Source organism: Heloderma suspectum, chromosome 6 (assembly GCF_057233095.1).
Source record: "Heloderma suspectum isolate Gila_16-S chromosome 6, 16-S_ref, whole genome shotgun sequence".
NCBI classification, from domain to species: domain Eukaryota; kingdom Metazoa; phylum Chordata; class Lepidosauria; order Squamata; family Helodermatidae; genus Heloderma; species Heloderma suspectum.
The window spans coordinates 49,005,747-49,030,617 of record NC_139463.1 but is presented as its reverse complement, the minus strand read 5'-3'; the positions used below and the strand labels follow the sequence as shown (position 1 = coordinate 49,030,617).

The 24,871-nt window shown below is 48.5% G+C and overlaps 2 protein-coding genes across 2 annotated transcripts in view; one reads left to right on the top strand and one right to left on the bottom strand.

Moving 5' to 3' along the window:
• Window positions 1–8,807, bottom strand: part of SLC4A5 (solute carrier family 4 member 5) — a 125,382-nt gene extending 116,575 nt beyond the window's left edge. The window contains exons 1-2 of the mRNA XM_084807035.1: window positions 8,708–8,807; window positions 7,047–7,176 (exon numbers count right to left, since the gene is read on the bottom strand). Coding sequence (XP_084663161.1) covers window positions 7,047–7,176; window positions 8,708–8,807 — 230 coding nt within the window. The remainder of the gene's footprint in view (window positions 1–7,046; window positions 7,177–8,707) is intronic.
• The window catches only part of LOC146340798 (uncharacterized), an 815,287-nt gene that overhangs the window by 278,112 nt on the left and 512,304 nt on the right, over window positions 1–24,871 (top strand). The gene's annotated exons all lie outside the window — the stretch shown is intronic.

Genomic DNA, 24,871 nt, shown 5'->3' with positions numbered 1-24,871 from the left:
GCCACCTAGAGGTTATGTAGCAGAAAAGCAGGAAGGAAGCACTTTTCATGTAGTGCTCAGAACTCAATTCTTTGATGAGACTGAAAGTAGATACAGTGGATTAATAGCTCTGCATGTTGTTCTCATTTCTGGAAGGAAGTCTGTGGAGTGTTCATTACAAGAAGCACCATGGAGCTAGTTGGCTCTCTTACTCCCCTTCTTCATCTTACTCTGTGCACTGTTCTGTAATTTTATTTCAGGACATATTCTGAAATCATGTGGACACATTCTACAACTCGGTTCACATGCCTATGATGCAGTCCCCATGTCATGACAAGCCAAGGCTCTTCTGGGCCCCTGGCTTATTTTGTATGAGTAATGTGCTTGCACATGCTGCCTGATCACTCCTGCTCCAAGTGGGGTGTGTGTGTGAACAAAGGTACATGTTTGGTTAGCATGATGTGTGGCGGTGTGGTGGAACCAGGGCTCACAGAGTCCAAGCAGTGGAACATCCTGATTCGCAGGAACAATGACATTGTCTGCCACCCCAGCCCCCCTCAGGCCTCCCTGTGCCCTTGGAGCTGAGCTGCAGTCCTCACAGTGGCTTGGGGGAAATGGATTTTCCCAACAACAGTATTTGTTGGGAGCTATCCCTGTTGTAATGCAAAGTATCTGGGGCTGGCTCGGTCTTGAATGGGCAGTTAAGACCCTTTAGTGTTGCAAAAGACCTACAAAAGACATATTCTCTCTCTCTCTCTCACACACACACACATCAACACAGCGGCCTGCATTCTTGGACTACCCCCGAAGGATCGTCATGACAAGTGCCTGCACTTCAGAATTTACCACTACACCACTGGCGATGTGTGAACCTGGACCTCTGACTAGTCTTCCCCCCTAACTAGGCAGAGAAATAACCCACGGTCTCTGGCATGCTGCTTGTAAACCATAAGTGAACCTCCCTATATGAAGGCAAATCAAGAAATCTCCTTCAAGGAGAAGGTTTGGGAAGTAGAATGTAACCACCCTAACTTAAAACAGCAGCCACAACCCTCAAGACTGGATTACTGCAATGTTCTGTACGTGGGGCTGCCCTTGAGGATGCTCCGGAAGCTGGAGCGAGCGCTGAACGCAGCAGCTTGGCTATTGTCGGCAGCTGCCCCGTTCCTCCAGCATGCAACTCCTCTGCTGAGGGAACTGCACTGGTCGCCTATTCACTACTGGGCCAGGTTTAAGGTTTTGCCGCTAATGTACAAAGCCCTAAACTACTTAGGACCAGGATACCCGAGAGAGCGCCTTCTCCCTTGCCAACCTGCTCGGTCACTGAGGTCAGCGGAGGGCTTGCTCCTGGTGGTTCCACATGGACCTATGGCCTGATTGGAGTCCACCAGGGGGGTGTCTCCAAGACAATGGAAGGAGAAGCAAATGGTGGCTTACCTGGATTTTTCAAGAAACTGGCTTTGGTCCGCACAGGGCTCCATGAAGGAGCGCACCGCACCATTCTAGGTTGCTTCACAGGAACATACTTCCAGGTGGGGTGGGGGTGGGGAGTTGGAGTGAACGTCATCAGACTGGCAGGGGCTGATCAACCAATTAGAGAGGCTCTCCCCCTCCAGGCCCCCCCCATCTCCTTCCCCTGAAGCTCCTGTAATGTGAAGGTTCGAAGCTTCACATTAATTACTTCCTTACAGAAACAAAACAACTAAGTAAAAAAATGCAGCATCAATATTTAGGGAACAAACCTCATTGACCACAATGGGAGTTACTTCTGAGGAGACACCTGCTTCCCCAACCTATGCCCGATTCTTCCAATTTTGTTTTTATTTCTTTCTCTCCCCTATCTCACTATCGCACATTTGCCAGCAAATCCTATAGCCCCTATCTCACTATTGCACAATTGTATGATAGTGAGATAGTGAGATAGGGGCTATAGGACTTGCTGGCAAATGCGCAATAGTGAGATAGTGAGATGGGGGTGTAGGTATTGCCAGACAAAAGTGCTATATCATTTTAATGCATTACTTAAAAAAAAAAGTTAGAGGCTGCCTGGAGCACACCTATACTTTGCAGGGATGGCTACCAGAGTGTAGTGGTAGGCAAGGTGAAGTCAATGCCATGAGGTAGCAGCTCAGAACTCTGATGGCCAGCCCTGAAATGGCAGAAACATCAGGAAAACACAGGCAGGGAAAATATTGGGGAAATACCCTTTGACTGGGTCAGTGAGGTCACGGCCAGGTGAAAGACACACCCCTGGGCAGGGAAACCATGCCTGACTAAATGCAGAGGGTGGTGCACACCACAACAGAAGTGCGGACAAGCGAAATTAAAGAAAACAATTGGACTAAAAGTAGTCTCAGAAGAACTGTTTTTTCAGTGTGAAACTCCAGGGTGGCTGCAAGATGGCCACAACGTCATGTTAATAACCTGGACCCAAAGGATGTTAACCTGGATCCAGAGGATGTTAGCAATTATAGGCCAGTGACCAACATCCCCTTCCTGGGCAAGGTGCTTGAGCGGGTGGTTGTAGGGCAGCTCCAGGCACTGTTGAATTAAATGGATTATCTAGATCCATTTCAATTGGGCTTCAGGCCTGGTTTTGGAGCGGAAACTGCCTTGGTCGCCCTGTGGGATGACCTCTGCCGGGAGAGGGACAGGGGGAGTGCGACCCTGTTGATTCTCCTGGACCTCTCAGCGGCTTTCAATACCATCGACCATGGTATCCTTCTGGATAGGTTGTCTGGGTTGGGAGTAGGAGGAACTGCACTACAGTGGTTCCGCTCCTACTTGGATGGCCGATTCCAGAAGGTGGTGCTGGGGGATTACTGCTCTGTGCCATGGCAATTGTGCCATGGGGTTCCACAGGGCTCTATTTTATCCCCCATGCTGTTTAACATCTACATGAAACCGCTGGGGGAGGTTATCCGGAGGTGTGGGCTGAGGTGCCATCAATATGCAGATGACACCCAGCTCTACCTCTCTTTTACATCAAAACCAGGTGAGGCAGTGACTGTTCTGAATCAGTGCCTGGGCACGGTAATGGACTGGATGAGGGCTAATAAACTGAAACTCAATCCAGACAAGACGGAGGTACTGTTAGTGGGTGGTTCGTCTGCCCGGCTAGGTGATATTCAACCTGTTCTGGAGGGGGTTGCACTCCCCCTAAAGGATCAGGTTCGTAGTTTGGGGGTGCTCTTGGATCCAGAACTGTCACTTGAGGCACAGGTGAACTCAGTGGCACGGAGCACTTTTTATCAGCTTAGGCTGGTATACCAACTACGCCCTTATCTGGACAGAGATAGCCTTGCTACAGTTATCCATGCTCTGATAACTTCTCGTCTGGATTACTGCAATGCGTTATACGTGGGGCTGCCTTTGAAAACGGTCCGGAAACTTCAGCTGGTCCAAAATAGGGCAGCAAGATTGTTAACAGGGACTGGCCTGCAAGCTCATATTACGCCAGTACTTTTCCAGCTGCACTGGCTGCCAGTCCATTTCCGGGCCCGATTCAAAGTGCTGGTGTTAACATTCAAAGCCCTTAACGGCTTGGGGCCAGGTTACCTGAAGGATCACCTCCTCCCATATGTGCCTGCCCGGACCTTAAGATCATCATCAGCGGCCCTTCTCCATGAGCCCCTGCCAAAGGAAGTGAGGCGGGTGGCTACTAGGAGGAGGGCTTTTTCTGCTGTGGCACCCCAGCTCTGGAATGAGCTCCCTAGTGAGGTTCGCCTGGCGCCTGCATTGTATTCCTTTCGGTGCCAGGTGAAGACCTTTTTATTTTCCCAGGCATTTTAGCATTTTAGCTTTCTAAATTTTTATCTTTGCTGTTTTAAATCTGTATTTTAAACTCCTGCACTGCTGCTAGGTTTTATTGTGGTTGTATTGTTATATTGTGGTTTTAATGTTCTGTATATTTTAAATTGTTTTATTGTGTGCTGCTTGGATTTAATTTTTGTGAACCGCCCAGAGAGCTTCGGCTATTGGGCGGTATAGAAATGAAATGAATAAATAAATAAATAAATGTGCCCCGAATGACCTCTGAATGCAGCAAACTTGCAGTAAAGCACTCGTGGAGACACCCCCCGGGGGAAGAACCTTCAGTGTGGTGGCCCCCTTTCTTTGGAACTCCCGGCCCCTGGAGGTCAAAGCAAGCAGCAACACTGTGTTGTTTCTGGCGCCTCTTGAAAACAGCACTATTCCAGGAGGCATTCCTTGACTGACCAGTCATGGGATCTATTAGCATTCTGTTTTTTTTAAAAAGCATGATATGAAGGTGGTGTTTTAATCCCTTTATTCTTTTACTGTTGTATCTTTTGTGTTCACTGCTCTGAAATCTGTTTTAGATATGGAGCAATATAAAAAAGGTAAAGGTGTCCCCAACCAGTCGTGTCCAACTCTAGGGGGTGGTGCTCATCTCCATTTCTTAGCCGAAGAGCCAGTGCTGTCCGAAGACGCTTCCGTGGTCATGTGGCCGGCATGACTGAACACCGAGGTGCACGGAACGCTGATACCTTTCCCGCCGAAGCCGTGCCTATTTATCTACTTGCAATTTCTTGCTTTCGAACTGCTAGGTTGGCAGGAGCTGGGACTCACTCCGTCACGCGGCACTCGGGTCTCGAACTGCTGTCCTGCCGACCTTCCGGTCTGCAGTTCAGCGTCTTAACCACTAAGCCACCACGGCCCCACCATGGAGCAATATACAAATAGTGTAAATAAAACAAATAATAAACATTAATAATTTCATGAGAGATGACTGATGGGCTACCTAAAGCCAGATCTTTGTTTTATGCATTAATGCAAAGTCTCCAGCAAGGGAACAATAATATTACATTGAGTTAAGGTGAAAAAGAAGCTATCTACTAAATTACAATTCCTTGGTTCCAAATAGCCCAGAACCTCTCAATGCTGTGCTTGAAGAACTGTGCCAGCAATGTCTCGGCCTACTTCCTTATTCCCAAACTGGCAATTTGGTTTGCTCTTTCCCATTTAATGACCAACTTATTGTTTTAGAGCGAGTCCAGATTTGGGGAGAAACCATAGTTTCCCATTATGTGAATGAGCCCACATGTACCTTGGGCTTGTGCATTGCCTCTTCCTTTACATGGCTGCAAGGAGAAGATCAGAAACTTTCACTTCTGCTTTTAAGCAAAACACAGTTCCCCATTATGTCCAAAGTCAGGGAACTCTGGTTTGCTTGAATTGTGGTTTCAGAACAAGCCCAGAACAAGCTTCACAGCTTCGAATCTTCGAAGATCATGCCTGAATTAGAAAAAAAACATTGCAGAGAAGCCCCGATTCTGCGAGGATAACGCCTTAATTTAAAAAAAAAACATCCAGAGCGGGGCATAGGAGGGGGTAAACTTAGTCTCATTTGAAGGGATAGAACAACCCCCTGCTCAGTGCAGGAAGCCTGATTCCCAGGCGGTCGCCCATCCTACTACTGACTGGGGCCGACCCCACTTAGCTTCCGAGATCAGACAAGCGCGCGCACATGCAGCCCTTTGCTTGTTGTTGAGGAAACGGGGGCTGCTGAGGAAGCTATGCGATCGGTAGCTGGAAGAAGACATGGGGCCGTCGAGAGCTGTGACTGGACAGGAGGGAAATACAAACACCACCACATATGGACAGGCGGGGGAGGGGACTATGACTGGATATGGCAGCGAAGGCGGAAAATTAGAGCACATTTAGGGGAAATACCGGGATATTAGAGTATTGAAAGCGGGAGCACGGAAGTGGGAAATTCCGGTTCCAATTCGAGGCGGCTACTGCGTAGTGTGAAAGGCCGGCGGTGAAACCTCATTGGAAGCGAAAAAAGGCGGTAAGTGTAGATCCAGCCCATGACTGGCAGCGGCTCCCCAGGGTTTCAGACAGGATCCTTTCCTCACTCTGCCTGTGTCAAGGGCTCCTTGGAGGTCTCTCTCAGTCTAATCCAGTAGCCAAGTCCAGATACAGACAAAGGGATTCTTTTCAAAGCTTTATTCCTCTTTTACAACTTAACAACTCTACTGTTAGCAACTAGATATAAGCAGCAGAGTACCTATGCCCTAAGTTGGAACAGTTGGTCCCCGTTTGAAAGGGAATCACTGGCAGACCCTGAACTTAAGGGCTAGGGAGAGTCCCTCCCCTTTTCCCTTGGATCCCCTGGGCGCAACCGTTGTTTGCGCGCCAACCGGGCACTACGCCTCCTTTCCGCGCCCTCCATTTGGCGCTGCTCTCTGCGTCGGCGATGCACATCCATCAAGTCTGCTTCCTGTGCTCTGTCACTCCCAGGACTGCTATCTAAGCTAGGAATGCCAGTGGGAGGAATCTCTGTCAGCTGTTGGCCCTGGGAAAGAGGAGCGTGCTCCTCTCCCAGGAGCGACTCCTCTTCCTCAGAATCAGAACTACTCTGGGATTCTATGGGCTCAGTGTCCACCCTGACAGCCTGGAGATGCTGGGGGTGGAACCTGGGTCCTTCTGTGTGCAGAGTAGGGCCTCTGCCACTGAACTCTGGCCCCTCTGTCCTGCTAAGGCTGGTCTTGGCCCAGTCTTAGCAGGACAGTTCCCTGCATTGAGATGCAACGGGAAGCTATGGATTCTTTAAAAGCAGAAGCAAGAGCTTCGGATCTCCTCCTTGTGGCTGCACAAGGGGAGAGGGAGGAGAATTTGCAAGGTGAAGGCTCATTCGCGTAATGAAAAACTAGGGTTTGCCTGTATGTCTGAACCAGCCTTTGGCACATTCTATTCTAGGTGCAAAACAGAAACCAATGAGCATATGAATCAGGATGGGGTGGAGAGTTTCAGTTGCTTCCCCACCCCCTCCTGAAAACTGAAGTGTTTGGAAGAGGGATCATCACTGCATGAGATGCTCACTGCTTCAGCAGAGGTGGCAGAGAGGCAAAAGAAGAGTGTGTGAATCAATGCCTCTCTCAAACCACTTTCTGCTCTCTCACAAACTATTGTGCAGATCCAGCCTTGGATGGGTCGAATCAAAAGGGCCTTTCCCCTTTAAGTGGTCATGGCTTTTGAAGGGAAAATGTGCAAATCACCAAAGAGAACTAGCTGCTTGCCACCTTCCCCCTTTTTCCTACCTGGCTGATTCCTTCCACTCCATTTCTTCTCCATCATGCTGGAGAGTGTCCATCTCAGTGAACAGTGTGGGGTTGGGGGGGTCATCATCTTCACCCAGGATGTACCGGAGACGCTCAGCGGCTGGAGACACTGAACCAAGATGGGAAGAGAGTTAAGGACCAGCAGGTACTACTCATTGTTTCCCTTTTCAGTCCTGCTCACTTGCTCTAGAAAACCATTTAGAGACCCTGTAAAAGCTCAAGGTTTCTAGCAAGGGGTGCAGTTATTGGGAAAGGCATATCTACTTAAGGCTCTCTTCTTTGGAGACCCCACCCTGAACTTTGTTGGGGCTGAGGGAATCCAAAGGGTTACCTTTGGTGGCAATATTTTTAGGGTCCCAATGAAGCGCAATGTGCAATTGAAGGGTGCTTCTCAATGGAGGGGTTCCAGCGCTAAGGCATTGTGCCTCTTTTTCTCTTAATGGATTTTCCATGGTAAGAAAAAAAGATAGAAGAAGTGGTGGGAAAACACAGGAGGGTCACAGGTGGAAGATAATTTCTTCTGGACCCCCTGTAAAATTTCATGAAGGAGGCAGGGTGATGGTGCAGTAAAAGCCTCATCTGGAAGCACCCTAACAGCCACATCTCAGGATCTCTTGCAATGTCCCAAGGGATGTGGGAGAGCATCTCCTGGAGCCTTTCTGCAAGAGGCTGTTAATCACTGTATCTACTTTCGGTTTTGTCGCAGAATTGAGATCCAAGCTCTACCCAAAGGGCTTTTCCTTTCCTGCTTTTCCATTACATAACCTCTACATGGCGCTGTGCTAGAGTGGAATAGCACAAATACACAATGAGGAAAATACCTTTTCTTCTGGGAAACTACTCTTAAATAACAGAAGTGAAACTGGAGGATCATGCTGCCATCTAAAGAACCCATAAACAACTGTAAGGAATCACGAGTGCACAATACATGCCTCGTGTAGAAAAGTTCCTTGGACTACAGAAGCCAGGAGCATATGGGTATCAGAATAGACTGGCCTTGAGCCCTGTAGGAGGTGCCTTGGCATTCCAAGTAGCTGCATGCTTCCCTGGACTTTTACACCCTGAAGTCTGCGTAATAATTTTAAAATTGGATTAACAGTCAAACCTTTTCCCCCGGTACACTGGGAAATGCAATTGTAGGATGGGGCTTGTGATTGCTAAAAGTAGACGGTACCCTCGTGAAGTTCTCAGTACCCTCATGAAATAAACTACAGTTCCCAGATTTCCTGGTGAGGAATCCATGGTAGTTAACTGGGTTGAAATCATGCTTTTAAGTTTTTCATGGAGACATGCCCTTCGTCCCCCCCGCCACATCTTTCTTACAGCCCTCCTCCTTGCTCACCTGCCTCACCCACTAACATTTTCATCTAGCATTTGAAAAAGGGGAAGGGGCCTCTGAGAGGTTTCTGGAATTTGGGCATGAAGCCCAGTCAGCAAAGAGAGAGACTCGGCCGTGAAACTGGAGGTGCCCCAAAGGCCAGACAGCCCACTGTCTCCAGCCCGTGCAGATCAGTCTCTGCAGTCCAGGCCAGAGTGTGCCACACATGGAGAGCAGAGAGCAAAGAGCATAGCAGTGCCAGCTCCAGGTTCTGGGGGGCCTTCTGGCAAGGGACCCTTCATGCCCCCCTCCCCGAGGCTACCTTCTGCCACTGTTGTCACCAGCTGCTTCTCCTCCGCTTTCTCCGCATTGCCACCACTGGCTGTCTTGGCAGGCAGAGAGCCGGGGTGCCCGTGGCCCATGGCATCTCCTGCTCCTCCTCCTCCTCCTCACCACCACCGTTGCCTGGGCCAGAGCAAGGGGCAGATAAGCAAGTAGACCACAGTGGTCAGGAGGAGGAGCAAGTCCAGGGCATTCTTGTCGGTGGGGCCCTGCTGGGGTGTGGGCCCTCAGCGAGTGCCCAGCCATGCCTACCCTGATGCCAGCTCTATAGGTTGGGGTGACCCACGTCAGTGAGCCAAGTCATACCCTGTAAATCATATGGCAGAAAATAAGAGCCTGGAAACACACCCCAAAGTTGCGGCCAATCTGATTTGTGAGAAAATTCCTTCCCGAGCCCAGCCCCTACTCTGGAAATCTGTCAGATGCTGAGGGGGTGCAGAGGCTGTCCACCAAACCATTTGCGCTTATCCAAGTTCCCTGCTATATAATGTTGGGAATAGTGATTTCAAAATCTGCATTTCTCTTAGAACTCAGAAATCACATTGACACATCAAGATCTCTAAAAGATGGACACATCTGACTTATAAGGTGTCCTCCACATTCACAATTTCAGAAGGTGGCAAAGAGGAACCCCTTGTTCCAGCATCTCAAATACAAATACAGTTGGGAGAAAAATAAGCTGGTGGAGGTAGCAACACACTGAAAAACAATATGCCCATTCAGGACCCATCGGAACAAAGGCTATTAGCAATTGATGCCAAACGCCTCTCACAAAGAGTGCTTGAAGTATGAGACATTTGGCAAAAACATAGTCACTGTTTCAATAGTATTGGCTAGTGGGAGACTGTTTTTTGGGGGTGGGGGGATGCTAGATTTGTTTGATGAGGTCAGGGCCTGCCTGAGAGTGCAAGCAACTCACGCAGGAGTAAGGACTGTGGTTGGGCTGGCTTTTAGAGCCAGTTGCACACTCCAGGGCACCTGTCCTCTTCTGTGGACAAGGCCAGCGGTGCGTGCAATGCACAGCCCATGTCACCTTACTTTCCACACCTGTCTCCCTGCCTGGTAGCTATGTGGACCCAATCGGCCCAGTGCAGACCAGGGGGCCCTATGAAGCTGCGCTGCAGAGACTGGCGTGAGGGCTCTTCCTCTTTGTCAGGCAGCAGCCGATGTTGAAGTACGTGTGACCGTCTGCACATTGGACCAAGAGAGCTGCCTTTGCCTGTGATTTGTGGCTCATAGGCTAGTTATGGGCATTCTGCTCTCCAGGGCCTGACGAAGCTCATTCCCCCCTTCACACAAGTTCAGTTTGAGTGGCTCAAATGCACTTCCTGGAGCCCCATGGAAGAACTGGAAAGGGAGGACGGTGCTTGTCTGTTCCGCTGCCCTCACGTTTGCTTAGAGCTCGTAGGGCTCTCTTCTGACTCTCCATAGTCAGGTGGTGGTTAGATCTTTGGCGGCACGCCAGGCAGCAGATGAGGCAGAGGCATCCCAGTCGTGGGTCTGTGTCTGTCTCTGCTTACAGTTTGCACAGGTGCATGGGCACAAGAATGGATTCTGAAAACGAAGAGAAGGAAACAAAGACGCTCCGAACATGGATGTCGGGCAGACAGGAATGAGTTCTTACGTCATCACTGTTTAAAGTGGAGGCCTAGTGCATCTGTTGCCCTTAGGTCGATTTACTTGTGAGTAGCCACACCAGCCTCCTGTGTTATGCGTCCATATGAAATATATACAAATCTACTTGCAAGGAGGCATCCAGATGGACACTTGTCAGCAGCGCATTGTCCTTCACTGTGTTGCTTGACCCCCATTGTTACTGTGCTTACTGTTGTGCATGAGTACCACAGAAGGAGGGGTCAGAAGCTTGAGTGGGGTTGCCAGCTCTTGAAAACAACAATTCTGGGGCTTGGACAGAGCCTTCTGGGTCTGGTTTGGGTGGAGGGTGTGATCAGAGCAAGTCCAATGGTATTTGGGGAGTCCAGGATGGAGTACAGCACAAAAGCTGTCTATTCACTAAGGTATACAGCTACAAAATTCTGGTATACTCACACAAAGGGGGGCGGGGGGCAGAGCGGAGTGCAGGGAACAGTCCTGGCCCCTTGATTTTCTGGCAACAAAAAATCTTGGTCAGACTGTGGGTTTCTTTCCTGGTTCGTTGGCAGCCTTAGGATGGACAGCTTTGTCCCAGTTCTCCCTCTGCAACACATTGTGGTTGCTGCTGCTGAGGCCATTTCAGGGGTGTTGCATAAATACCATAATCTTCTCAGTCTAGGTAGGACTGTTTGTGGGATCTGAGGTGAGGGAAACCCGATTGGACACTAGACATGGGCTGACTTCCAACACAGACCCTTCAAGTAGAGTAAAACAAAAGCTGAAGCCAGGGTGGGGAACCTTTTTCCTATGAAGGGCCATTGACCCATGGAAAAAGTCAAGAGGGAGCACAGGTGATGGTGGTCAGAGTAGGAGCCAAAAGTGGGCATCACCTGAGCCAAAGTGGGTGGCCCTTACAGCATCACTGAGCTCTCGCTCCTCTTTCTCTTTCTGTGCCATGCTGTGCTGCGCTACCCCCACATGAAATTAGTCTGAGGGCTGCAGGCGGCCTGCAGGCGGCCTGCAGACGACAGGTTCCCCCCTCCAGCTTAAACAGTCACAGTTTGTGCTTCCTGCTACTGTCTGTTTTTCATGGAACTGGGCATTAGCAAGTTAGAAATCTATTTATAAACATGTCTTTCAGAACCCTCTGACTTCTTCCTCAAAACTGGCCATGAAATGGGAGTCTGACTGACAACAAAGGCCCGCATAGTTCAAGCAATGGTATTCCCCGTAGTAACCTATGGCTGCGAGAGCTGGACCATAAGGAAGGCTGAGCGAAGGAAGATAGATGCTTTTGAACTGTGGTGCTGGAGGAAAATTCTGAGAGTGCCTTGGACTGCAAGAAGATCAAACCAGTCCATCCTCCAGGAAATAAAGCCAGACTGCTCACTTGAGGGAGTGATATGGAAGGCAAAACTGAAGTACTTTGGCCACATAATGAGAAGACGGGATACCCTGGAGAAGATGCTGATGCTAGGGAAAGGGGAAGGCAAAAGGAAGAGGGGCTGATCAAGGGCAAGATGGATGGATGACATTCTGGAGGTGATGGACTCGACCTTGGGGGAGCTGGGGGTGGCGACGGCCGACAGGAAGCTCTGGCGTGGGCTGGTCATTAAGTCACGAAGAGCCGGAAGCGACTGTCTGAATAAACAACAAATGGCCATACAAATGAATTCTGAACAAACAAAAATGTACGAGCTCCAAATATTGACAGTGGAATAGAGCTCTGAAGCCATATTAAGCTTGTATGCATTGTCAATGCAAATTACTTTCCCACCTAGGAAATGCTGATGTTTTCTGCCACAAGAATCACAACGACTCACGTGGTGGTGAATGCCTCCGTTGAGGAGGGAGTGATCCCATCAGCCCTCAAGGAGGCGGTGATAAGACCACTGTTAAAGAAGCCCTCCTTGGATCCCCAAGACTTGAACAACTTTCACCCAGTCTCGAATCTGCCATTTTGGGGCAAGGTGATTGAGCGGGTGGTGGCGTTGCAGTTGCAGGCATACTTGGAAGAAGCCGATTATGTGGATCCATTTCAGTTGGGCTTCAGGCCTGGGCATGGGAGAGAAACAGCCTTGGTCGCCTTGGTGGATGATATGGGGAGAGCTCTGGATTAGGGATGGCAGCGAATTCCGCCACGGATCATCATGAGGCCGAATGCCAGTGCATTCGGCCCCCCGAACTCAGTGGTGGAACGGCCTGCCCCCCCGCGGATCCCTCCCAGGAGATCCCAGGAGACCTGGGGTGGATCTTCTGGGCGGCGGCGGCTACAGCGGCGGCTTCAGTGGCGGCGGCTGCGGCAGCCGGTCTTCCGACCAGCTGCCACTGCCGCCATTTCCACTCTTGTAAAAAGAAAAGAAAAGAAAGAAAAAGAAAGACGTGATAGGCTACGTAAAGATTTACGTAGCCTATCATGACTAGGTTTTTTTAAAAAAATTATGTGATAGGCTATGTAAATCTTTACGTAGCCTATCATGACTGGGTTAAAAAAAACAACAAAAACCGCGTACGCAAATGGCAGCGGCTACAGCCACCGCCATTTGCGTTCCTTATTTTTGCCCTCTTAATCTACGTAAAGATTTACGTAGACTATGACGGCGAAAATCAAGGGGAACGCAAATAGCATAGCGGGCGCTATTTGCGTCCCTTTTTGATTCCCCATTTTAGCCTACACAAATATTTACGTAGGCTAAAACGGGGAATCAAAAAGGGACGCAAATAGCGCCCACTATGCTATTTGCGTTCCCCATGATTTTCGCCATCATAGTCTACGTAAATATTTACGTAGATTAAGAGGGCAAAAATAAGGAACGCAAATGGCGGTGGCTGTAGCTGCCGCCATTTGCGTACGCGTTTTTTTTTTTTTTTTACCCAGAGCCCTCCACGGCCGGAAATCCGGCTGCGGACAGCTCTGGCCTGGCCGGGCCTGGCCAGCTGCTCCGCGGAGCTGCTGCAGAGCACAGCCGGTCGCGGAGGATTCTGGGGGGGAGGAATGGAGCGCCTCCCCCCCGCGAGGATTCCGGGGGGAGGGACAGAGCGCCTCCCCCCCACACCATCAACATAATCCGCGAACAGGTAAGTGACTTTCGTACATCCCTACTCTGGATAGGGGCAAATGCTCCTTCCTTGTTCTCCTCAATCTCTCAGCGGCTTTTGATACCGTCGTCCATAGTATCCTCTTGGACTGCCTGGAGGGGTTGGGCATAGGGGACACTGTATTACGGTGGTTCTGTTCCTTCCTCTCTGGCAGGTACCAGAGGGTAGCTCTGGGGGAGGAGACTTCAGACCCTTGGCTGCTCACTTGCAAGGTGCCACAGGGTTCTATTCTCTCCCTGATATTATTTAACATCTATGTGAAGCTGCTGGGGGCTATCATCAGGAAGTTTGGGGTGCAGAGTCACCAATATGTGGATGACATGCAATTCTACCTCTCATTTAAAGCCTTGCCAAAGTTGGCTGTAGAAACTCTGTCCAAGTGTCTGGAGTCTGTGAGTAGCTGGATGGGAAGGAATAAGCTGGAACGGAACCCCAACAAAACGGAAGTACTTTTGGTGGGAGAGAAGGGGAGGTTGGGGGGTGTTGACCTGGTGTTGAATGGGGTGCGGCTGCCCCTGAAGGATCAGGTCCGCAGCCTGGGGATCATTTTACACTCCCAGCTGTCCATGGAGGCTCAGGTGTCAGCCATGAGTGGGGCGGCACTGTACCAACTCCATCTGATATGGTGGCTGCGCCCCTACCTCCCTAACCATCTGTTCCCATCAGTAGTTCATGCCCTGGTCTCCTCTCGCCTAGACTACTGTAATGTGCTCTACGTGGAGCTACCCTTGAAGACGGTTTGGAAGTTGCAGCTGGTGCAAAACACGGCAACCCGCCTAATTAAAGGCAGCCATCAGCGAGATCACATCACTGAAGTGCTGAAGGAGTTGCACTTGTTACCGGTTGCTTTCACGCCCAATTCAAGGTGTTGGCATTGACCTTTAAAACCCATATATGGTTCTGGCCCAGTCTATCTTACAGAGCACCTCCAACAACCCCAGGAATGCCGCTCCACGAGATTGACCTCGGTAGGCCTTCTGTCTGTCCCTTCAGCCAGGACAGCTAGGCTGGTGAGGACTAGGGAGAGGGCCTTTTCTGTGGTGGCCCCCACTCTGTGGGATATCCTCCCTACTTACCTCCGCCATGCCCCCTCTTTGATGAGCTTCCACTGGGCTTTGAAAACCTGGCTGTTCAGGTTTGTATTATACGCCACCTAGAGTGGCCAGGTAGCTGGCCAGATGGGCGGCAAATAAACAAAAAAACAAACAAACACTGGTAAAAGCAATAAGAACACTGTAAGCCACATAAGATAACAAGAACGGCACCAGGTTAAAACGTCCCTCCCCTTCAGGCAGCCACTGCCGCCGCCACCACCAGCCCTCTGTCCCTCCCTTTTTTTTAACTTGGTCACGCCTGTGCCCTCATTGGCCTTTTCCCCTCCAAAGGCAGCATCTGATTGGTTCAGATCACTGCTACTCAAACATCACTTTACAAGAAAGTTTAACTTCCAAATGGAGCGGCCCGGGCCCTGCAGGCTTGCTCAGCTGGCTGCTGCGATGCTTCCTGCTGGGACTGGGCGAGGAGGAAGAGCTGCTGCAGCCAGCAGCCATGGCAGCTACCTGCGGCCGGGCCGGGCCCTGCTGAGCCTCTGGGCCCTTGGCAGCTGCCTGCCCATGTTGACTCCTGGCGCCAGGCCTGCTCTGAGCCGAAGGGACTCTGCTCCAGACAGAAAGTGACTTGACACAATATCTAATCCACAGGGTACTTCACTGAGGGACAAGCTGGAGGTGACATTAATTGTGTGAATGCACATGTTAATATGAAAATAAGGGAGGTTCAGCTCTTTCTCTCACTGCCATCATCCTGCCAAATGGCCACTTTGAAGCTGCCTATTTCATAGAATCATAGGGTTGGAAGGGGCCTATAGGACCATTGAGTCCAACCCCATGATCAATGCAGGAATCCAAGTCAGAGCATCCCCGACAGATGGCTGTCCAGCCTCGTCTTGAATGCCTCCAGTGTGGGAGAGCCCACCACCTCCCTAGGTCATTGGTTCCATTGTCGTACTGCTCTAACATTCAGGAAGTTTTTCCTGATGTTCAGCCGGAATCTGGCTTCTGGCTAAACATTTGCATGTTAAGGAATCTTCCTGGTGACGCCAATGGGAGCTTCCCTTAGAATGGGTTAGGGATAGGGTTAGAATGGGAGCTTCCCTTAGAATGCAAAGAGCATTTTTGTCAGGAGGGCAGCAAGGAGAGAGTGAGACAGAGAAACAGAGAGAGAGAGAGAGAGAGAGAGAGAGAGAGAGAAAGAAAGAAACTTCCCTCTCCATGGTCTGGAGGCTGTTCAGGCTCCCCCCACCCCGAGTCTGCAGCTACAATTTACATAACAAAAACCGTGTATACTAATTGCACTCACACAATTCACACCACATCTAATTTGGCCCTGAAAATGCAAGCCCAGAAATCAGAACCCTCACCAAATAATGGCCAGGTTTGCACGATCAGCGCGGGAAAAGAAGCCATTGTAGCTTCTTCCCCTGCCGCTGCACGTGCTGCTCGTGCTCCCGCCATTTGCCTTATTATCCACGACACAGTGTGGGTTATCGTGTTGTCCAAACCCAGTGAGCTGCGTGGTGGGGGTGGCTTTTAAACCTCCCTATAACCCCTACAACAAGCCATGGGTTGTGGGGTGGTTTAGAAGCCAGCCCAGGTGTGCACGGTGCCAGGGATGACATGATAACCCACGCTGTGGGTAATTACGCAAAAGGCAGGTGTGCAAATGGCACTTGCAGTGGCGGGGAAAGAAGCCACAGTGGCTTCTTTTTCCCTGCTGAGCATGTGGACCCAGCCAATAACTGCCAACTTCCATACCTTCCATAGCCATGACAACCTCAGTACAGTGAAACATGTGGATGAAGAAATGACTCCTACAGTCCCAAGGGTCAGTGGTCACATGCACGATTCTCTCCACGTAGGGAGCTTAGGTCCCTTGGGCAGGAGCCGGAGACAGCTGCTAGGCCAAACCTTAATGAGCAATGTTGCAAGTAACTGGCAAAATGCAAAACGGCAAGGAACTTGGCATTCTCTATAATGCAGCCATACTTATTATGGCTTCAGTTCAAAGATTCCTCTGTATACGTCTGCCCACATGGGGGGATTTCCCTCCCCATCTGCAGTCCCCCATTCCCCCCAAGGACAGGCTCCAGAGGGCCAGGAAGGTCAGAGCACTGGGGCTGGAGACAGGTGGGAAATATCTGACCCATCCCACATGCCCGGAGCCACCTTCCATTTGTCCCGCAGGATCTTTGGATCCCATGCCTCGGGCTGGTAGTGTGTCTGCCACCCCTCTCCTCACAGCCACTTCCACAAAGAAGTTGTCCACATGGTTTGGGCTCATTAGAACAACGCCTGGGAAAACCCTAGAAAATGACGGGTTTTCCAGACATGGTTAAAAGCCATGTGGATGCGGGTAACTACAATTTTGGCTTGAGCGTCCACAACGCAACTTGTAAAACCTGCACTGGGCAGAATACACATTTGATTTCTTTCACACCCTAAACACAAATCCTAAGCACAAATATTGCTGAGACAGAAGTGGTGAGCGGGCTGCTTGGTCGCAGGGCGGGCACCTGTGATATTTGGCCACCATGGGGACAGTCACTTTAAAAACCCCAGCCAGAGCAGCTCAAGGCAAAGCAGGAAAACTGACATCGCAACAATCTTGCCCAAAGCCCAGCACTTTTAAAAGTCACCTGTGGAAGGCTAAATGTAGCAGTATCAATCAAATCGGAATGACATGTTGTCAGGAGCCCCGAGTTGGGCAAACGATAATTGAGTTACCAAATATGCATATTCCAGCCTCGAAAGATGCAAGCATACCCCAGCCCAGGTATGATCTAATCACCAGTCCAGTTGCAAGACCTGGAATTTCCCCCACTTTTGAAAAAGGTCATGATTTTGATTAGCTTTAGCACTCCCTTGATTGGCTTTCCCCATCCAAAGTCACCCCTTTGACACTGGTGATGGCTCTTGCGGAGCGCTGTCCCTAATTTCTTGTTTTCAGCCAGAATGGCTGTTGAGGCTACCTGAGTGTTTTCCTTTGGCCCCTTTGTGTCGTTCTTATGTCGGACCTAGCACTCGTCATCCCTTTGAACCCTTTGTTAGATGGCATAAGAAACCTGACCTTCAAGCCCCTAGTGTTCTGATTCTCCCAGTCGGTTCCACTTGGGTGTGTTACAATTGGTTCCAGTCCAGCTGGCCCAACTCTGCTGAAATCATGAAGGTCCTGACCTTCGAGGCAGGCACCTGTCACTGAAATCACTTGGTCTCCTGGCCTCCCCACTCTTGGCAGGATACCAAAGACTTGTTCCTTGGAGCATGGCAAACTTTAGAGTTCTGTGGCCACCAGGGCCAGGTATCTCCTTCCATTTGCTGTGGACAAGCCCAGTTAGCCCTGGCTGCCTCCATTGGCCCTCATTAGTCCAGACAGAAATCCATAAGCCACGGGACACTGTTGTTCTGCCACCTCACTCCACCACTTTTCTGCCCGTGCTTCCCAGTGTCTGGTTGCTTAGGCCTTTGCCTTGCCACGGCAAAATCTATGGCAACTTCTCTTTTAAATGGACCTATTTTTCCTCATGGAGACCATAGGAGTTTCAGCACACCCCAGTCTTCGGCTTCAGGAAAGGGTTTATTGAAATCTAAAGAAAGGTATCTTTGAAGCCCTATCCTATCTTCTAGAGGACTTCCATATACAAAGTGTAGCCTTCTACTCTATACCTTCGTTTCTATCGTATGTTGTGTGAATGTGATATAATTCAGTCTGTCCTTTAAACATGATTTGGTCGGAAGCCCAGCCACCTCATACAGCCTTCCCCTGGTCATCAAGTGGGAGGAATTGCAGCCCCCTAATTTGAGCACCTCTTGTTTCAAATTGTCTTGATGCACAATGTAATAGTGAGTCAGCACATTAACAATACAGATTCGGAAAAAGAAGCAAGAGGAACTGGGCAGAAGGCACTGGAAACTGGAGTGAGAGTGTGTATTTTAGCTGTAAGTTACCCCCATCCTGATCTCCCTCTTTGTCACAGGGACTGCATGCCAGGATTAGTCCTGACGCACAGCCTGCTTTCCCAGCCAAATCCCTGCAGAATCTTTCGCTCCCTCCACTCTCGAAAAATCTTCCCTAAACCTGTATCTTTCACTTCCCAGTAGCTTTAGGTCCACAGTTTGCCTAGCCCCAACTTCATAGGAACATAGAATCATAGATTCTATGATTCTAAGAGGGGTAGTATACTTCTGCTGCTCCTCTTAGAACCATAAGAACGACCCAGTCCAACCTGGATGATTCATGGCCTGATGTACCACAACCCTCAGTTTAGCTGCCAAAAGGATTCTTAAGTGAATGTCCCCATCATTCTAACACAATGAATGGAGCATCACAACAGCCATCTCTTGATTGTATGTAGCAGTTTGCTCCTCCTGTTTTGCTTGTAGGCTATGAATTAGTCACTGATATTTTGGGATTTCTGTAATGTATGCTCTACCTGATCCTTTCCCCAAGTAGTGACTGCACATTTTAAATTCTTTTGTGCTTAATAAATTCCCCATTTTTGAAGAAACCTCTCTCTGTGTGTATCGCTGGGTCCCCTCCTGCCAAGATGTGCCATTGCCAAAGTTAAAAGATCCCTTAACAGATGCATGTCTTGGAATGTGTGCAAGTTTGCACACGTGTCTAGAGAGCACATGCGGTAACAAGGGGCAGCAGAAGCATATTTGTGCCTCACCTGTGAACATGCCAGTAGAGAAAGGCCTGAGGAAAAAATGCCCCTCTCTTTATCAGTCCAGCACAGCTTTCCCGCTCCCTAGCAATCTCTCCCTGTCATGTTTCAAGCAGCCGCCATGCACCACAGGCTGCAACTCTCCCCTGATGGCTCTGATTAGACTGGAAAAAATCTCCAGTTCTCACATTTTATTTCCACCTTCCTGGATTATTGAAAGGTGCCAGTGGCCCAGCGCTTTCGCTCTTTCTCTCTCTGGGTGTGTTTTGGGCATGCCATGTCCCATGTGTCAAAACTCTGCCCTTGGAGGTGGGCCTAACTCTCCCCCCCCCCCCGCCATCAATCCCCTGCCCTGGTTCCAGAGGGTCCAAAATGGGTTTTTTTTCCTAATGAAAAAGTGTCTTTTTTCTGGACATCCAGCTTGACCCTCCCATCCCTGCCATATGATGACACTCAAGGGGGTGCTCAGAATATCATGGTGTGGGAGAGGGGGCTCCCTGGCAGAGGAACCTCCTGTTCGTTCCTATGCCCTGCTGGGCTTGTGCCTGCAGGGCAGAAGATAAGGATGGTCGTGCCTTGTTTCCTTCCTGTTGCAAGTTTTTTTTTCTTTAACCATTTTCCTCCCTCCCACTGATCTCAGTGGGAAGGAAATAAGCTGCACCAGCTCCAGGGCTGGCATAGTCCCCGCACCCCATTCCAGGGGAATGGGAGGGCTTTGGATCCTGCAGACCCACAGTCTCCCCAGCATGCATCCTTTTTGCTATCTCTGACACTGGAGCTCTGACGTCAAAGGAGCACCAGGAAGGTCTGACAAATCCTAGATGCCCTCCCAGGAACACAGGATCGCAGCCTAAATCTTAGATTAGTTGGAAACTATCTTTTTGTTTGATTTGTTATGCCACTTCTTTGCTTGACCAAAATATCTTGGTAAACACAACCTCGACTTCCTTGAATTTGGACCCCCTGGCTTGTGACGTGGGGACTGGGAAAGCCGAAGCCCAGGACTCCCTCATGGTGCCTTCCTGACTCTTTCATGCTACTGAGGGAAGGAGAGCAGGGATTCTGCTAAGGGACCTCATCCAGCAAGGGCCGGAGAGAGGCAGGGTGAAGCACCCATGCTGCTTCTGAGTTCCTCTTCCTGATCCTCAGAAGGAGGAGATCCTCACACTCCGAGGTGGCCCTGACTTCAAGAGATCCCAACTGGTCAGAATCAGAGGGGGTGGCAGCCGATCGTGTGCAGGATTCGCTTGTGGGCCAACAAAGATTCCTCCCATTGTCCCAAAGGCCTTTCAGTCAGTTTACGTTACTGTCAAATCACCTATTGTTCCATTAACGGGAACTACTCTCCCTGTGTCAAACATGTTAGTAGAACAGATAAAATATCCCCAAGTTCACATCAAGGTGTGTGACTTTGGAGTAAAGGAAGATGGGGATCATGTTTATTAGATCTGCAATTATTTATAAAAGTAAATAAGCAGCAAGGACTTCTCTGCCCCCTCACTTGCCATCAGGTCCAGAAGCTGAACTTGTTAACTAGCATATTAGCTGCCTGCTTATATTCTGATTGTGTATTTGCAAAAACAAAAACACCCAACAAAACTGCTGGCCATGGAAGCAAACAAAAAACAAAGGAAGACATTTAAAAGGAAAAGAAGGGTTTTTCTTTCCCTGTCTTTTCCACAGCTTAAGGCCTAAGCCGATCTGTCTACACGCAACATGTAATCTTGGCTGCCGGCAGCTTTGCTGGGATCCTTGAGGCACCGTCTTCATTCTATCTACAGGAAGCTTCATCATTCAATATTGTGTGAATGGATGATCTGAGGGTCATTTTACAGGTCTTTCCTCTCTGGAAACCTGTCCGTATTGGGTCTCTGACTGGGGTCACCAATGCAAACAAAGAGGCATTTGCTGAAGCAGCCGTGACGGGGCTTCACAGAGTCGTGGAGGGCAGGAAACAAATCCTTGGTATTTATTCACCTATGGGACCGTCTTTCTTCCAGCCAAAGAAACGAGGCAGCTGAAGCTAAGCTGTTTGCCAGGTTCAAGGCACACCTGGAGGGGAGCGGAATCACTTAAATTCAATCACTGAAGGAACTAGAAGGTCTGGGAAAGTCAATTTTTGGTTACCGAAATCAAGCCATGGGAACCCTCTCCCATCTTAAATGGAGGATTCAGGAAGGGACAAGTTAAGTCTTTGGGAGCCTTGGTCCAATAAAGCAAACTGTAAGGGCTAGATTATTTACTGGGGGCGGGGGGATACAAAATGTTTTCACCAACCCTCCTGGGTTATCAGCACCTACTGAAAACATACCTTTGCCAATAGGCGTTGCCAGGAAAGTAATCTTGTCCTCTGTGTATCGCTTAGAAATTTATTTAATATAAGCGCTTAATAACAATCATGAAACACATATGTACTTACATACAGGGCTGCCTCTGATCTGCAAGGGTTGCATGAACTGCCTCAGACATTCACACTTCAGAACTACTACCCCTGCCAAGAAGGGTATTGCTGGAGCATAAAATCAGAGTATCTTAGGGGCCAGCCACACACTGGGAGAATTTCTCACCAGTGTGAGCTAGAGGTGCTTCTTTGTCAATTGCAGAATCTTCGGCAATCTGTGGTGTACACTTTGATGACTTACTGAAGCTGAGATCCAGTCATTACCATTGCGTTACCATTGCTTGTGCAAATGGGGAGATCTTTTAATGGAAGAGCATGTGAATTAGTTCTTGGAAGTGGAAGGTAGCCCCATGGATCAATTCAGTTAAACTCACTACCATCCTATAATAAAAGCAGCTGTCTTTAGCTAGGCTTTTGAAATAGGCTTTTAAACCTACTTTCCAGGTAGGTTTCCATGTTTAGTGTCTTGTGTTCATTCATTCATAAAAGAAGTTAAATTTTTAAGTGATGGAAACACAAAGAAACCAGTGAAACAGCATTTTATCCTCTAGGAGGACTAATGACTATTAGACTAGGCCGTTCTAATGCTTCAGCAAAATAGATTTAAGGAACTGTTGGAATTAGATGCTTCAGAACAGAAATCCTGTAACATATTGGACACTAAAGCCATACTTGGGAGTAAGTCCAGTGAATTCAGTGGGGCTTATGTCTGAGTACATATTCATAGGATTGTACTGTAAAGGTGCTTCCAGACAGATGGCTCCTAGCACTACCAATAGAAAGTCACTGTGTAGCTATTTGGCTATTGAGCTTTGGCTATTGGGTGGTATAAAAATGTAATAAATAAATAAATAAATAAATAAATATTCTGTCTTTTCCTCCTTAATGGATTTTCTATGGTAAGCAAGAAGATGGAAGAAGTAGTGGCAAAACGCAGGGTGGTTACAAATGGAAGATGTCATCTGGACCCCCGGTAAAATTCAGTGAATGGGGCAGGGTAATTGCATGATAAAAGTCTCATCTGGAAGCACCCTAAATCTCACCATGCAAATGTGGGTTATGCATAGTTCTTAAAGTCATTGCCCTCCATTTGGTGTTATCACAATGGCTTCTTAAGTGCTTTGAAGCTCCAGTACATGTGGAGCTTGTCTCCTTGTCTCATATCTCTGCTATCAGGTCATGTTCTCTTGACTAGTTTTTCCCACCACTGCACCGGAGTTCCCTTCTGCCTACTTCATGCATTTGATAAAATGGGCTTCAGCCTATGAAGCCTTAGAGCCCAATGAACTAGATAGCCCTTTATAGTGCCACAGGGTTTTCAGTTGTAATGGTTCATCTGTCACATAAATCTTTGCATTATTTTGCATAGAAATAAAGAGATATGAACAGCATTTTAACAAAGATGGTGGTCGCTCAGTAGCAGTGTTTGGTGGATTAAGTCAATGTATCTACATTTCTCAACACAATCAGCAAGACAGTATATAGGAAAGAAATCTCTCCATGTCTCTTTCCACTCATCTGTAAAAGTTGACCACATGTTCTACCAGCAGTACGTCCTTCATTCATGAAGACACTCCTCTTTTTTCCTTTGCTTCAAATCAAACTAGACATATAGTTTTTTAAAAATGAAAATAATAATTTCTAGGCTGTTTTAGAGGAGAATTTATGGGGACCTGATGAGGGGGAGAAAAGCAAACTTCAAATTCAAATGCACAATGTAAGGCGTGCGCCTCTGAAATAGCAAAATGATTCAATATTGATCCGAAACGCTATGCTGTTCTACACTGGGTCACCATGCAATTCGAAACGTGGACGGTCGTGCTTCAATATGTCTCTGCATTAAGTAGTTTTCAGTCATGTTCTCCAGTCAAGTCCCCTGCTTCTTTCTTAACCCTCCAAAGACCTGTCACTTTGTGACAATGGCTTAGAAGGGTCACTTTGGGGCTCTGCAGCGGCTAGTTTTCTGCTGGCTGCCCCTCTTCCGAAAGGGCAATGTCTCTGGATTGGGGCATGGCCCTTTCAGACGTTTCCAGAATGCTCTTTGTTCTTTCATTTTAGGTCCATCCACCCATATCATTTCCCTGTGCCCTTTAGGCAGGGTCTAAATATCGGAGAAGGGGGAAGAGATGGGTTTCATCACAGTTACTTCAGTCTAACTTTTACTAATTTGGGAGTGTCAGCTACATCAGTCTGGTCCTCCCTTAGACAGACTGTAAAAGTACCTTGTTATGAAGGCAAGTCAGATTCCACAGCATGTTAACCTTCACAAAACCTTCAGCTAAATCCAGGTATACGAAAGAAACTCTCAGATGAAACCATAAAGGCCTTTTCAAACCCAGAGACATTGAAAATATGTGGAATGTTTTCCTACCTGGAAATGTTTGGAGCTTTTCCCCCATTTTTTTCTGGCCGAAGAAATGTTCACGGTACCAAACACAACCCTCTTCCTCCACTCAAAAGACCCCGACCAAAACAACAACAGCAACAAAAAAGAATACTCTCTCATTTATTTTATGAAACCCTGTCTGGTTAAACTCCACAGCTTAATAAGCAGATTATAGGGCATAGGAAGCCCTTTCCTTTGCCCTCAGCTCTCATGACATGAAGTTACCAAATCAACACGATTCCTCTGTAAGAGGTGGGCCCGTTGGTGACTCTGTGCGTGTATGTGGGAGAGATTGTGAGTGTGTGAGAAAGAGAGTGAGAGGGGAGGAGGGGAGAAAGATAGGCAGAGAAGACAGAAACAATAGAACCTTTTCAAAATAAAAAGTATATATAATCCCTCCACAACCAGAAAGGTTAAACATGTCAACACACACTGAAAGCATGCTTATGAAGGGCCTTTGACAACACCACAGAAGACAGATGAACTGACAAAGGAACCCAAAGAATTTCATCCAGATATGCCTCTTAATTCAGGGAATGTTAACATTGGCTGAATCAACCCAAATTGATGCAGGGACCAGCCCCATATATACCTGGGGCTGCTCAGATGAAGACTTACATGTTTGTTTCATATATGTAAGGAAATAGATCCTCTCAGAGTGGCTTGGACATTATCTAACTAGGTGGTGGAGATTTTACAGAGCTTGTGCATCTCAAGCTCTGTTCTCCTCTGCAACATCCAAAGTGGAACTTCCCCATCTCCCCTTGCAGTGAGATGTGCAAGCTGTCCCTGTGTGCCACTTCAGACTTTGCAAAGAAGAAGAGAAAATAGGAAGTGCTAGTTTTGCTTTAGCCACTGAGTATCCGTGAAGACCTGAGATTTTAGAAACGTAAGGTCTGGATCTCAGTCATTAGTAGAAACTTTGACAGTAATATATTGGACC